The 13,140-nt window shown below is 36.9% G+C and overlaps 1 protein-coding gene across 1 annotated transcript; it reads left to right on the forward strand.

The window, feature by feature from the left end:
• Positions 1-1,469: 1,469 nt before the first annotated feature.
• On the forward strand, positions 1,470-12,428 carry LOC103771049 (zinc finger protein 280C-like; the record flags this gene model as incomplete). The annotated part of the gene is made up of 3 exons (XM_008938335.1): positions 1,470-1,615; positions 5,563-5,933; positions 12,311-12,428. Coding segments are annotated over exons 1-3 (634 nt in total), but the record flags the coding sequence as incomplete, so codon positions are not given.
• Between the last annotated feature and the right edge of the window lie 712 nt (positions 12,429-13,140).

Genomic DNA, 13,140 nt, shown 5'->3' on the forward strand with positions numbered 1-13,140 from the left:
CATTTGGAGGAGGAAGTTGTCATCTAATTTTGCATAATTATACTTCCAAAAAGGAAACTTGACCAAATATTTAATATAGATATGACTCCTGAAATATTTTTTTTGAAAGGGACTAGAAGTATTCTTATGTTGATTGTGGCCTTCATAGAAGGAACTGCTGCTCAGAGTTTCTTTACTTTTTGTGGAAGTCATCCAATGCTGAATTAAATTTCATGTACTTTAACTGCTCATTAATTTCAAGGAATTCCTGTATTGGCTGAAGTTATTGTTGGGTTTCTTGTGCAAAACTGTATTGTTTCTCCTCCGATTTGCCAGAAAATGGAGCCATAGAATTTTGTGAAGCTCTGTATCTTAGATGAAGCAAACACTCTTGTATTGGGATACTCATCCTGGCTATTGCTAAGACAACCCTGTGGGTTTTATGAAATTACCGGTCTTATTACAAAGTTGATTATTGGTAGTGTGTGTAAAGAAATATGAAATTTTCTTATTTCCTGTATTCTTCAGAAACATTTTTAAGTTTGTTAGTTCGTTAGATTATGTGAAAGGAAAGAAGAAAAAATCATTGGCCATAACCATTTAATTGAAAAAACGAACCCAGCTGTGATTAGAGGTTGTTGTGGTTTGAGGCTTGGGGCGGGACAGGCAACAACCAGGACCCGGAGGGTCCCGAGGGAGCGGTTATTCCCTCCCACTTCCCCCTTCACGCTCCATCAAGGAGGCAGGCAGTGGGTGCTCAGGTTGGGAGCACGGTGGGGCTGTGCCAGCCAAGGTTGGGTTTGGTATAGCTTGTGGGGTCCTGCCCTGAGCTCTTAAACGGAGGCAGAACAGAGGTGCTGATGTTAATCTGCTTAATTCTAAGACTTGCATGTCATCATTACTGTTTTCATACGTTACTTTTTTGCCTTATTGCAAGAGCAAGTCTCCAACCATGAAGCACTTGAGTCTGATGAGATCTGTGCAAGGTTTTTACTAAGTCTTCATTGCTAATGAAAGCACTGTACAGTGTGTTGTGGGTATGGTTTAGAGATTTTGTTGTTGTGGGGTTTTTGTTTGAGGTTTTTTATGCGGGTGGTTTGTTTGTGTTGTGTGGGTTTTGGGGCGTTTTCTTTTGAATCACTTACCTGGAATAGGAGTATTTTGTGAAAGATACCTTTCCCTGTGGTGTCAGAAGCTTCCTCTGTTAGCTACTGTGGTGCATTGTACAAAAGTATCTTAAATTATGTGGAGGATGTCTTTTGCCTTTTCTCATTTTTAATAGCAAATATGAGAATTCAAGTAATTATCAGGAAGGTGATGTGGTGTCAGTCTTTGAAGATGTTGAACCTGATCCAATATAAAACTTGCATAGAGCCAAGGGGAAAACTGGTTTATGAGAATTATCATCAGGTGAAACAGTGAAACATTTCTTTCATCAAAGTACTGAATGTTTTGGTATGTGTGTTTTGTTTTTTACTGTCTAGTCTCAAGATGGCAGAGTTATTTATGGAATGTGAAGAAGAGGAGCTAGAACCCTGGCAAAAGAGAGTGAAAGAAGTGGAGGAGGATGATGATGATGATGATGATGAGCCAATCTTTGTTGGGGAAATCACAAGCTCGAAGACAGCTAGTACATGTAAGATAATGTTTTCCGTAGTTTAAAACAGATATTTTGAGATGTAAAACTTTAAACCTTCTTTAGGAACATAGAATTTTTAACAGTAAGACATAAATTCTACATCTTAAAACTGTTCTGTAGGTTGCTGTCCTACTGAAAAAAAAACAGATTATACACAGCTTTGTTTACCTCTAACCTTAAGTTTCTGAAATCAAAACAAGGACACGACATTTTTAGCATTAGCAGTATAGTTAAAAATCCAGTATATGCAATGCTGAAGCCATGCATGCAATTGTTCTCGATATAGTTGATACTTGGTTATATACTTGACAGTGTCTCCCTGCTAAAGGAATGTGCATGAATTTAATCCTTCGTGTTACAGTCCCTCTTTTTCTCCACCCCATGTTTCATGTGTTGGTGAGCAATCTGAATGGGTGGACATCATTCTGACAAAACCAAGGTAACTGTCTTAAGTGTCTGTAGTCAAAGCACAATCAGGAAAAGTGATTAATGTGAAAATAGTAGAAGCTTCTCTGTTAAGTAAGAGATTTTTATGAATAAAAAATAATTCCCTGTGAAATAGAGGTATTTTTCTTCACCAAGTTTTGTAGTTTTTTCTTAATGCAGGGAGTGAGGTTAGGTGGTTGTTGTGACAACAGATGTGTCAGGATTCCATGTTTTTCCTGTGCTTGGGCTTTGGCAGGTAAGTAAAGGAGAATGTTATTTTTGTTACCTAATTTTAGTAATGAATTATCTTGACTTCTGTGTGTAGCTCTCCATATTGTAAGCAGTTGTCGAGAGGTGTGACCTAAGGTTTAGCAAGCTATGGAATAGACGAGACGGCCTGGTGAGGTTTACTGCTTCCAGTGTCTGCCTCATCTCAGCTATGTTTGTATCCAAGATTTCCACAGTCATTTTCTGAAGGTGTATAGATTGCTCTGAAGAATCTCAAGACAAAAAGTTAAATTAGGCTCTCTATCACACTCTGCATGGCCTTTGGAGCTATTGTTAGTTGTTCAGTCGTTTTTGTTCACAATACTTTGGTCTTGCATCTGAACTCCATTTTACTTTGTTACTCACTGGGATAGTAAGCATAACCTTACTTAAGTAGTGCTTACTTATGCTGGCTTAAGGTAGAAAAGAGTTTTAAATATTAAAACAATACTGAAGCTGATGTTCAAGGTGAGATGAAAGTACTTCTTAACGGTTAATATTTTTTTAATATCTAAAAAGTTCTAGATACTCTTGAAAATTTGAAGAGTAATTTAAGATTACTTTAAGAAGTTTTCTGTAGTTAGAAATTTTTAGAGAGGCTGAAACTCTTCGCTGTTTTCTGGAAGGTCCAGAGACCTCTGCATTGCTGTTGGTCATTGGCATAGAACAACTAATAAGGCACTAGGCATATGTTGGAACAACAAATGTGCCAAGTTTCGTTGGAGTCATTATAGTCCCAAGATTTTTTTTTTAGTTGTAAAGAAGTAGTTCAGTTGAAAGCTATAATTTTCATATAATTCAGCAACTTCAAGAACTTTGGTTCAAAGGTAGATACTTAGAGTTTATACATCTTTATTCCACTGCTGTCCACACTCAGTCCTGACACAAGTAAAATCACTTATCGTATAACTTTTTACTTTATCTCTTTTCCTTCCTTTTCCTCAACTTTTCCCTTTGTAATCTTCTACTTCACTATCAAAAACAGCTATGGAAGAATGACCTCAGTTCTTCTTTGGCTTGTAAGTAGTACTACCTGGCAGAAGTCAGGCTTCAGCTTGTTACTGGTGATAGGCCATCCACAGTGAACTCAGCTTTGCTTATCACTATTTAGTTTTTACCTGAGTAAATTCCTGTGTGATTAGATGAAAAATTAGATGACAAATGAAGGCTCACATGCACTTAATTTTTCTGAAAGGTAGTATTTTTTTTTTTTTTTTTTTTTTTTTCCCTGACAATGCAGTTGTGAGTTTTTATACAGACTGGTGTAGGAAACTTGAAGGAAATAGTTAAAAACCCAACTTTTATGTTCTGGCACAGTGTCATGTACAATAAAGTGCCACTTCTGATGTACTGCAGGATTAGTTTGACTGGGGTAAAAAAATAGTTCATGTTTTGTTCCCTTTACCTTTTCCTGCAATTGCTTATTTTTCCTCTAGTTACTGCGCATTTTTCTTGCTTTCTTTCTCACAAGGATTTAAACCTGTAAGTTGTTGCTACTTATTAGAATGTTATTCTGCATGTTAGCTTTCTTATACCTTTGTGCTGTTTACCCTGAACAAGGCAAAAAGTACATTGGGGGAGGGAAAAAGGCACATCGAGCCTATGATGAATCAGTTGAGTTTTTTAGTTGCAGATCTAGTTCATAACTTCAAATCACTGACGTCCTCAAATGTTCTTTTTAAATAAAAATGGTAAAATCTGCCTTTGCATTTTAGGATGTTAGTTGTATGCATGTGAGACTGAAGCTCAAGATGCTCTGCGAGATGTAACTTTCAGGATAGTGTTGCTTTTTTGTAGGTAGATGAAGGCTTTAGTTTCATTTCACTCTGGAATTAAAATTCAAGGTATAGATTTATTAACAAACACAAAAAGGTATGTGTTCAGCTAAATCCCGAATTAAGTTAATCCTTAAGCCTGTAGTTAGTGTTGTGTTGAGGTAAAACTAGTGGTACTTTTACAGGATGAAGTTTTGTAGTATCTTAAAAAATGCAAACCTGTTTGGTCCTGTTGGTTGCAGCTGGCTTTTATTAGTGTGATCTAAATGCAAGCGACAGGTTGAAAACTTTGACCTTATTATCTCTGCTGCTATTGGATTGAGTTATCAACTTGAGTAGTGTACATTAACAAGCCATTGCTGGCAGAAACATCCTGAAGGTTGTTAAACACAATGTGTAGATGCTGGTAAGGTCTATTGTTTGAGATTGTAATGTAATTTGACCCTGTCTTGACCCTTGTTCTTTAAACCTTGTTGGTCAGATACTGGAGGATCATTCTAATTTCATATGTGTATTTTTATATGTCGGAGCAAGAAACATGACAGCAACACTGACAGAACTGAGAATCTGATTGTAGGAAAATATTTTGATTTGATCAATATTTTTGTGATGTTCTGGAATGATCAGAAACCCCAGATGAAGACTTTAAAAGTCAGGCAATGTTAGTGGCATTAGTTAGAGAGTAAACATCAAACCTAAGAAATTCCATATGTTTCTATTTTGGTAGAAATCTAGGACTGCCATATAGGATGTGTAAGAAAATCAGTCCTCTTGTAGTGCAATTCCAATGCAACTCTGATTGCTGGACTGTTGATTTTCCTTTCACATATGAATATGGAGATCATGATATTTAAAAACAAGTTTGTAAGTGCTGCATTTTCCTGTGGTACAGAAGCAAATTGTGTCGTTACTGCTTTAGACAAAATGCTTCCTTTAGTGTACAGCAGTTCTACTATTTGGGGAACTTACGTATATGAGAAATGGAAGTGAATAAATGCATTATAATTGCCAAAATGAAATATTTATTAAATGTTCTTTTTTGTTTGCACTCTTATTTGTGTGTTAATTTATTTCCAGGAAAATAAAATCTGAGTTTCTTAGGTGAACTAACCGAAGGGCAGTAAAAGAGTATATCTTAACTTGTAGAAATGACATTCTGTTTTGCCAGGTATTTTAGAAATGTTCTAATTTATAAGTCAAATCCTAATTGGCTTAATTAGGGAATATGAATGCTACTTTTAATTTGAAACTTGATTAAACTATTAATTTAACTATAATTAAGCTAAATGTAACTTTTGACAGATATATTGAACAGAGTCAACCTCAGCTCATCACGAAGGGGGATACAGAATGGTGCACCCAGTAGAGGTACTTTATTGTCCTAATATGGTAATTAAAAACAAAAAAATCCACAACACTTATGAAACACCTGACTGCAAAATTATATAAAGATAACTTTGGAATCCTTTGCAACAGGTACAGTTACTACATTCAAGCCTGACAGTCACCATTACATGATGCCTGCCTCCAGCCCCAGTGCCATGCCTGTTTCATCAGCCTTTCAATCTGTATCCAGACCTACAGCTAGCTCTGTAGCAGTTCAGCCATTGTCTATATCAGTGAATGTTTCAGGAACTTCAGAAACATTGCAGGGACCAGTTGGTGGATGTTTATCAACACAGCAGATACCTGGGTCAAGTTCTGGAATATCACAGCCTGTTGGCAGGCATGTAACCAGTCCAGTGACAACACAGCAAGTGTCAAGAAATATCACGGTTCCTGTAGTGGCTCAACCTGTATCCAGGCCAATGACTACTGTAACAGCACAGCCTGTAACAGTCAATGAGGTAAATTTTTATTCCTTTAACTGTAAAATACTTGGGTACAATTACTTTTGAATGAATTGAGGAACATACAGACTCAGTCTAGTAATTTGAAGACCTGAACTAGGTTATAGACTAGTATTATATAAACTGTAAAGATTCTAGAACCATAACCTTGCAATGGTGAATTAAAATATATGTGTGAAAATACTGATTTGCATGACTCAAAGGTGGTAGCTTTAGTAACAGTGGAATTACATTAAATTCAAATCTTAGGCGTAAGATAAATCAGTACTGCTTAGGTTATTTTTTTATGTTGTGTGGAGAAATGGTGGAAGTTCTCTTTATCTGAACTTTGCAGATTTTTTTACTCAGAGATGGATCTTCCATATTGATAAGTTAATTTCATTTTTAATAGCTTGCATTTGGTGTTTAAAGTAACTTTGTGGTTTTCCCAGTTGATTTTCACAGTGCCTCTCTTGGGATCTGTGCTTCTTCAGAGAATGCTGTAGTGGTAGTTCCTTGGATGTTTTTGCTTTTTGGTTCACATGGCAGTAGTAGTGAAACAGTAGTATGGAGGCCTTAACCAACTGGAAGCTGCAGGGTCAGTAGATGAAACAATCTGGCAACATAAGGGTTTTGTTTGAAAAGCCACGGGGAATTATACACATAGGTCATGCACCATAGGTCTTCCTGGTTTGCCAAAGAAGCTCAAAAAGGGAGTCAAGGCAGATGCTGCTTTTATTGCCCTAACTGTTGAACACTTGTGAGAAGGAATGAAGATTAAAATTCAACTGTGATGTGATACTTCTATTGACAATAGTATAAGCTGAAACTGTTTAGACAGTGTGCTTGTTACATTAATTATTACTGTCAGGTTAAAATGAAGTCTGTCAGTAGGCACCATCTCTAAGCATCCATGGAAATATATGCACCTGCAGTTGTCCCAGCTGTCTGTCTTTTGGTATAAATAAAAATCATGCATCCTAATGTATTCTGCATTTGCTGAACAGGGCAATCGGTCTGTATAAGTATAGTTAATAAGGGCATTAAAACATGATAATTAGGTGGTGTTCTTAAGATTTTGGGGCGAAATAATTGCCCGTGGGGGAGCTATATTTTAAGAAAAACAATGCAATATAGTCATTGCCTATCAGCCAGGTAGCTGCATCTCTGGCAAATTCATTAGGAAAAAACTAATACTTTCCAATTTTGAGTCTTCAGCAGTTGATTGATAGGTTGCAGAGAGAAATTGTGGACATATCTAGTGAAGTGAGGGAGCTAAATCAGTCTGTCACTGTATCGAAGAAGGCCAAAAGAGTTATTCCACCAAAAGTCCAGATATCAGCAGGCTGTCTAGGTTGTCTCTGGAGTACTCTTAAATCTATCTTTATAGAGCGGGACAGATGAATATAGAAACATCGGCTACTTCATGTGATGTATATAGGTAGTTCACATCTGAGAATTCAATAAATGTTTACTTATAACATAGCACGCTTTATTAAATCTTTCAAAGGAGTGCTAGGATGTCCTGCAGAATCTTTACTGCAAAGGAAAGCCTCTTCCTGTACTTCCCTCGCACGTACATGCTCACATCTTTTTTCTAATACATAAAGCTGCTAGCAGCCTCTACATTGTTTTTATTAGAAAACCTTAGAGTAAACAGAGCTCGGAAAGCTGAATTTCTCCAAAAGGTAGGTGGGGTGTAACTCTTCGATGGTGATTTGCTTTGAAGATGCTATGCACACAGGCTTTCTTTTTGTGAGAGTTCTTTCTCGTTCATCAAGATCACTTTCAACAGGAATGTCATTGATGAGACTAAGTTTTGTACTCTTACTTAGACAAAATCGGCAGGTGGTGTTCTTCCCAGGCAGAGCAGAAAAACACTCGTATAATGGTTTGAAAGCAAACCAGATAGAGACTTCAAGTCAGAAATACAATTTAATAGGAAAAATAAAGTAAAGGCAATAGTACAAAAAAAACCAAAAACCACTGACAGAGTCAGAACAGAACCTGACTGTTAGTTAGGATGGTGGTAGCAGTCCAGATGAAGTGGTCTTGCTGAAGCAGTGATCCTGTAGAAAGGCCTGGCAGCTCTTGTCCTCTGGAAATCCAGTGGGTAAGGGTTCCTTGTGCTTTCTGAACCCCAGATTATATCTGGGTGGGAGCACTTGGCTCCTCCCCCTGGGCGGAGCATCTCACAGTGGGCTGATGTCATTCTAGGAGTCATGCGGTGGGTTCTTGATTGCCCGTTAAACAGATAGCTCCTGGAAGGAGTTCTCTATGAGTCGTGGGACAAGGCATGGATGGGCCCCTTAGCAGAAGATAGTCTGGAGGCAAGGAAAACACTGCCCCACCTGGTTTCAACAGCTCATGAAGATGGTAATAGAATACTTTTAGGCACATCTTACATTGCAACCTAGGACAACTCGTTTGAAGAAGTTGCAGCCCGAAGTATCACTTTCCAGGTACACAAAGAGGATCTTTAACCTTTAACGTACTAGTCAGTTCTGTCTATTCCAAGTTAGACTGACATGCCTTAGAGTAATTCATCTTTTTCTGGGATATCCAGTACATATATATTTTTAAGATTTCCACTGTTGAAGTTATCATACGTTTATATGGTTTCTTTACAGTGTTGACATTCTGCCTGTGGCTTTCATGAGCTCTTAAGTTATCCTGAATGTAACATCCTATTCTTTGGATGTTAAGAAACTTTGGGGTACCTTTAGGAAGACTTTCCTGAGTTTTTTTCCTTGCTTAAGACATGCTGAAATTCAGTCTCCTGTCTCTTCAACTTTCCTAGATTTAGAATTGTATTTCCTATTTCAGCCTTATCTAGAATAATTTGCTCTTTTGTTTTTGAATTATTCCTGCCACTTGATTGTTACACTTTTTATGGGGAAAGAGGCTTTTTTGAAATGTGTGGCTTTTATTTTTAGAAAGGTACTATAGTTGAGCATTTTTGGCAAAATTCCATGATTTTTTAATATCACTCCTGCCACGTTGTCATTTGCTACTCTTAAGTGTCATATGTATATTACCTGTATTTTGATTCATGTCCTTGCTTTGAATTGTCTTCATTCAAGATTTTTGTGGTTTTGTTTTGTTTTTCCCTTTTGCTAGTCTTGATTTCGCATGTGATAGCTGTTTTGTTTGATGGTTTTCTGCCTTGGGCTTTCTGTGACACGTTTTTTCACCCATTTTCTGTTTCTTCCCAACTTGATTCTTCCTAAGTGTCAGGCCTTCCTTGATTCTTCCCAAGTGGTGAGGCCTTCAAATAAGTTTTTCTGGGAAAAGTTTGACATTTAGATCTTCAGCTTCCAAATGATGGAACTTAGCTTTGATATTAAAATACTGTGATGTGAAGACAACTGTGAGGGTATGACTAGATACTTCGGCAGGAATCCTTAGCTGAACATCATTCAGAGTGCCTTTGCATTCTTACTATGGTGCAATATTTTTAATCTCTGGATGTCACGAAGCCTTTTCTGTGGGAACTGATTGCTTTTGATTACAGAGTTGAAACACATATTCCCTCAGTTTCATAACATGTAGGTCTGTAACTTAATTTATGTCAGTATTTGGTTTTTCAGTTTTGTCATTGAAATAGTCCTTTCCAATCACAAGATTCGATTCACTGAGTTTCTGTGGAAGTCTCGTTTTTGTGTTCTGGTTACTGCGCTATGTTAATGCAGTTCCAGAAATTCTGAGTTGAATTTAGCTTCAGTCATACTGTTTACAGCAACTCGAATTCAGTCAGAGCTACTGCTGTGGTATATGGTAGCATAGGGCTATCCTTCTCTTTCAGAAAAACTTGTTCGTGGCAAAGCTTTCCCGTAAGCCCCATCCAATTCTGTCCATACCTTTCCCCTTTCAAAGGTGCTTACCTCAGTCTGAGCATGCTTCAGGTTCCAATTGTTCCTAGTTCATTTTGGGAGAGGAAAGGCCTGATACTATGCATTGTAGTTTCTCTGTGTCAATTTAGTTACCCATTAGTATGTTGTTTTCCACAGTTCGGAAATCCAAGATGCACGGTATGAACCTGTTATTTTCACTGGTCACTTGGAAAACTAGGAGTGCTGGCGGATCAGTTTTCTTTACTTGAGCCATAGGAACTTAACTTATAGAGGTGTTGGGTTTTGCCTTTCTGCATGTGAGAGTAGCTATATACGTTGATGGGTTTTTTTTTTCATTCACATGATAAAGGAGGTGCTATGATTTTTTTTTTTTTTTTAAATTTTTGTTTTCTAAAGTATGGGAAGATACTGGGATTTTCTATATGTAAAATGACTGAGCCAAATTACACAAAAAGAATAATTGTAATGAGCAAAGAACATTTAGAAAATGTTGAGACTTTGAATTTCCAAGATGTGTGCTTTTACTTTTTTTGCCCAGTGGGTTAGTATGTACTAGGGAGATGTACCTAGGCCATCAAAACACCCAAGTTGCTATTTCAAAGAAAGGTAAAGTGTTAGCAGCACATAAAAACAAACAAACCACTGAGTAGTAAGAGAAGCAGATTTTGTGTGTAACTATTGTATTGTTCGTATTTCAAATACAGGTGGTGTGTATAGTCCTCTACACTAGAAGTTTACAACAGGCTTATCATCTGAGCACTAGTCAGTCTTGAAGTGGGGCTTTCAGGCTAAGCTGTTTTGCTTGCAATTTCACCCACTGGTCTGAAACCATTGTGGCCACAGAGACAGCTGCTCTGTTCTAACTGCAGCTCACTTAGCTATTTCTCATATAACAAATAGAACAGAGAAGTTTAGTAACAATTTCCACGACTACTCTTGAAGCTTTATGTTTAATTTGATTAGATTGGATTAGATCACTCACCAGAAGGAAGAATGACTCTTCGTTATCATTAAGGTCCTGCAGGATCTTCATTTAAGAGATGTACAACAAAAAGGAACGATGGGGAGAGGTGTCTTCCTTTTTGTTCAAATCTTTTCTGGTACTTAGGAGTCCTAAAGTAGATTATCATACCTGAATGTGTATTTTTGCAGTACTTCAGACTTCTTCCCATCGACTTTAGTCAGTGTGGTGGTAGTTAATTGTGCTAACTTCCAAAGGGATGTTTTCAAGTAAGTAGCACAACTGTGAGTGGAAAGTGTTTTGTGAGATTGAGCTTTACAGCAAAACATATATTGGCCTTTGTCTCATGGATATATTGATGAAAAAGTCTGTGTACACGTATTAGGAGATTTTTTAAATTTTTTTTAATTAGGAAAATGGAGCTACTTCTGTCGTGTTTTTTGATCCACAGTACCGCTGAAGTGTTTCAGAGTAGAAAGGTTGTGCCAGTATTTTGCCATTCATACCTTAATGTTGAAATTAAACCTGGTTTATGAGGTTTTTTGTAACTTCTGCTAGCTATTGCTGAAAATATTTCATGTTTCAGATTGTGTTAGGATTGAAGATGAGAGAAGTATTAATGAGACTTGTAAAGTGTTTCCCCTATCTTGTACCCAACCTTGAATATCTGTAGAAAATGAACTGTCATGTTTCTTTTCCCTCCAAGTGTTACCTATTGCGTGATCAGTGAAGACGTTTAGTTTTAACAGTTTTCAGTGTTGGAGTCAAGAAATGCCAACTATTTCATTTTTTAGGTTATATGTAGTACTAAAGGACAAACCTTTTAAACGGACGAGTAAGACCATACCTGTACTTTTGAGGTGCTCAAAACAAGGTGCTGAGAAACATGAACAAAATTCTAGGTTAGCTGAGCTTTGAAAAGATTTGATTATATTATTTCCAGAAGTCTGTATGAAATTACATAAAGGAAAAAAACCTTTAGTGATATCATGAATGAGTGGCAATGCCAGGTCAACATGTTAGAGATACATCTTTACTTTTGTTAAAGCTTGACCACTTAGTAGAATTAGATTTAGTATCATGTTGCTTTGAGAAGCTTCTTCTTGCTGAAAGTTTGTGCTGCTTTTGAGTTGTTTTCTGATCTTTTAAAATACAGCTAGATGCTATGCAAGAGTAACAGGCAAATGCCTAAGTTTAGGTTGAAGGAAGAAAGTATTACTTTTCTGAAAAACAATACAAGTATAATTTGAAAAATCACCACTCTTGAACAAAATTAAATTAGCAAGTCAAACAAGTTTAGTAACATCTCATAAAATGGACTTTCCCAGGTCTTATAGTTGTTTTTATTATGCTAGTCCACAGCTATGAATGAATTAACAACCGCTGATGACAGTTGCAAACTTACTAAAATGTCAAAAGAAATTATTTTGGGGAGGTTGTAATTAACTTGATTTACAGCTAAGTACTTAAAAGTACTTTTAAGCAATCATATATGTTTTTAAAATACACCCTTTTAAAGCCTGCAAGTAAAAAAATGTTAAACCTCAAATTTCTTTTCCCTCTTGAAAATATCTTATTAGGATTATATTATGGATTCTCCACCAGCTGCACCAGATACTACATCTGGTATACTGTTTGGTGTGAGACAGAACTCTGGAGTTCCACAGTACGAGACTGGGCCAGCAGTGAATGTAACAGGTGGGTATAACTATAGTAGTTAAAGAGAAACAACCTCATGTCATTAAACTGTAGTGCAGGTCTCTGGGTTTTAACTTTTAAGTAGGATTTCTAGAACACAGTATAGCTACTTTTTGCTTTTCTCTGTACTTAACACTGTATGATGTTTAATGAAATAAACTTTGGAGCCTTGTGTTGCCAGACTTTGCTTTTTAGTGCATTAGACTGTAATATCAGCTGATCTTCTTACAGTGCTCATTTAGATGAAAAAAAGTTTTGCCAGGTCCGGTGTAATTTTCTTTGACTGATAAAGGCTCTTTTTCAATACATCCAGCACTCTTTGACTAGCATGAATAGGACTGTTAGCAAGAGGAGCTGTGAAACAGTACCAGAAGCTTCTGAGTCTGCTGGGTGGATTCCTTGTCATGGTGATGCTTGTTTCCTGACTGCTGTATATAGGAGCAGGAGTAGGTGGGATCAAAAGGATCCTGTCTAAAAAGGGTGGGGAAAGGAAAGAGTATGTAGTTTGACAAGAAAAGTCTTTTTTTTTTTAAACTAGCTAAACTGTGTTTCAGCACAAACTGTTTAACCAACTTAAAAATGAAAAAGCACCTTTTTTGTGTCACAGCAGATAAAGTAGATTTGAAGCATGCAGCGTATTTAGTCTTAAACAGGCTTTAAGTTGGGACTGCTCTTCTCCTTTGTGAAGGATTGTACTTTTGTAATAACAGAC

The sequence above is a fragment of the Merops nubicus genome, unplaced genomic scaffold, assembly GCF_000691845.1.
Source record: "Merops nubicus isolate BGI_N331 unplaced genomic scaffold, ASM69184v1 scaffold13794, whole genome shotgun sequence".
NCBI classification, from domain to species: Eukaryota; Metazoa; Chordata; class Aves; order Coraciiformes; family Meropidae; genus Merops; species Merops nubicus.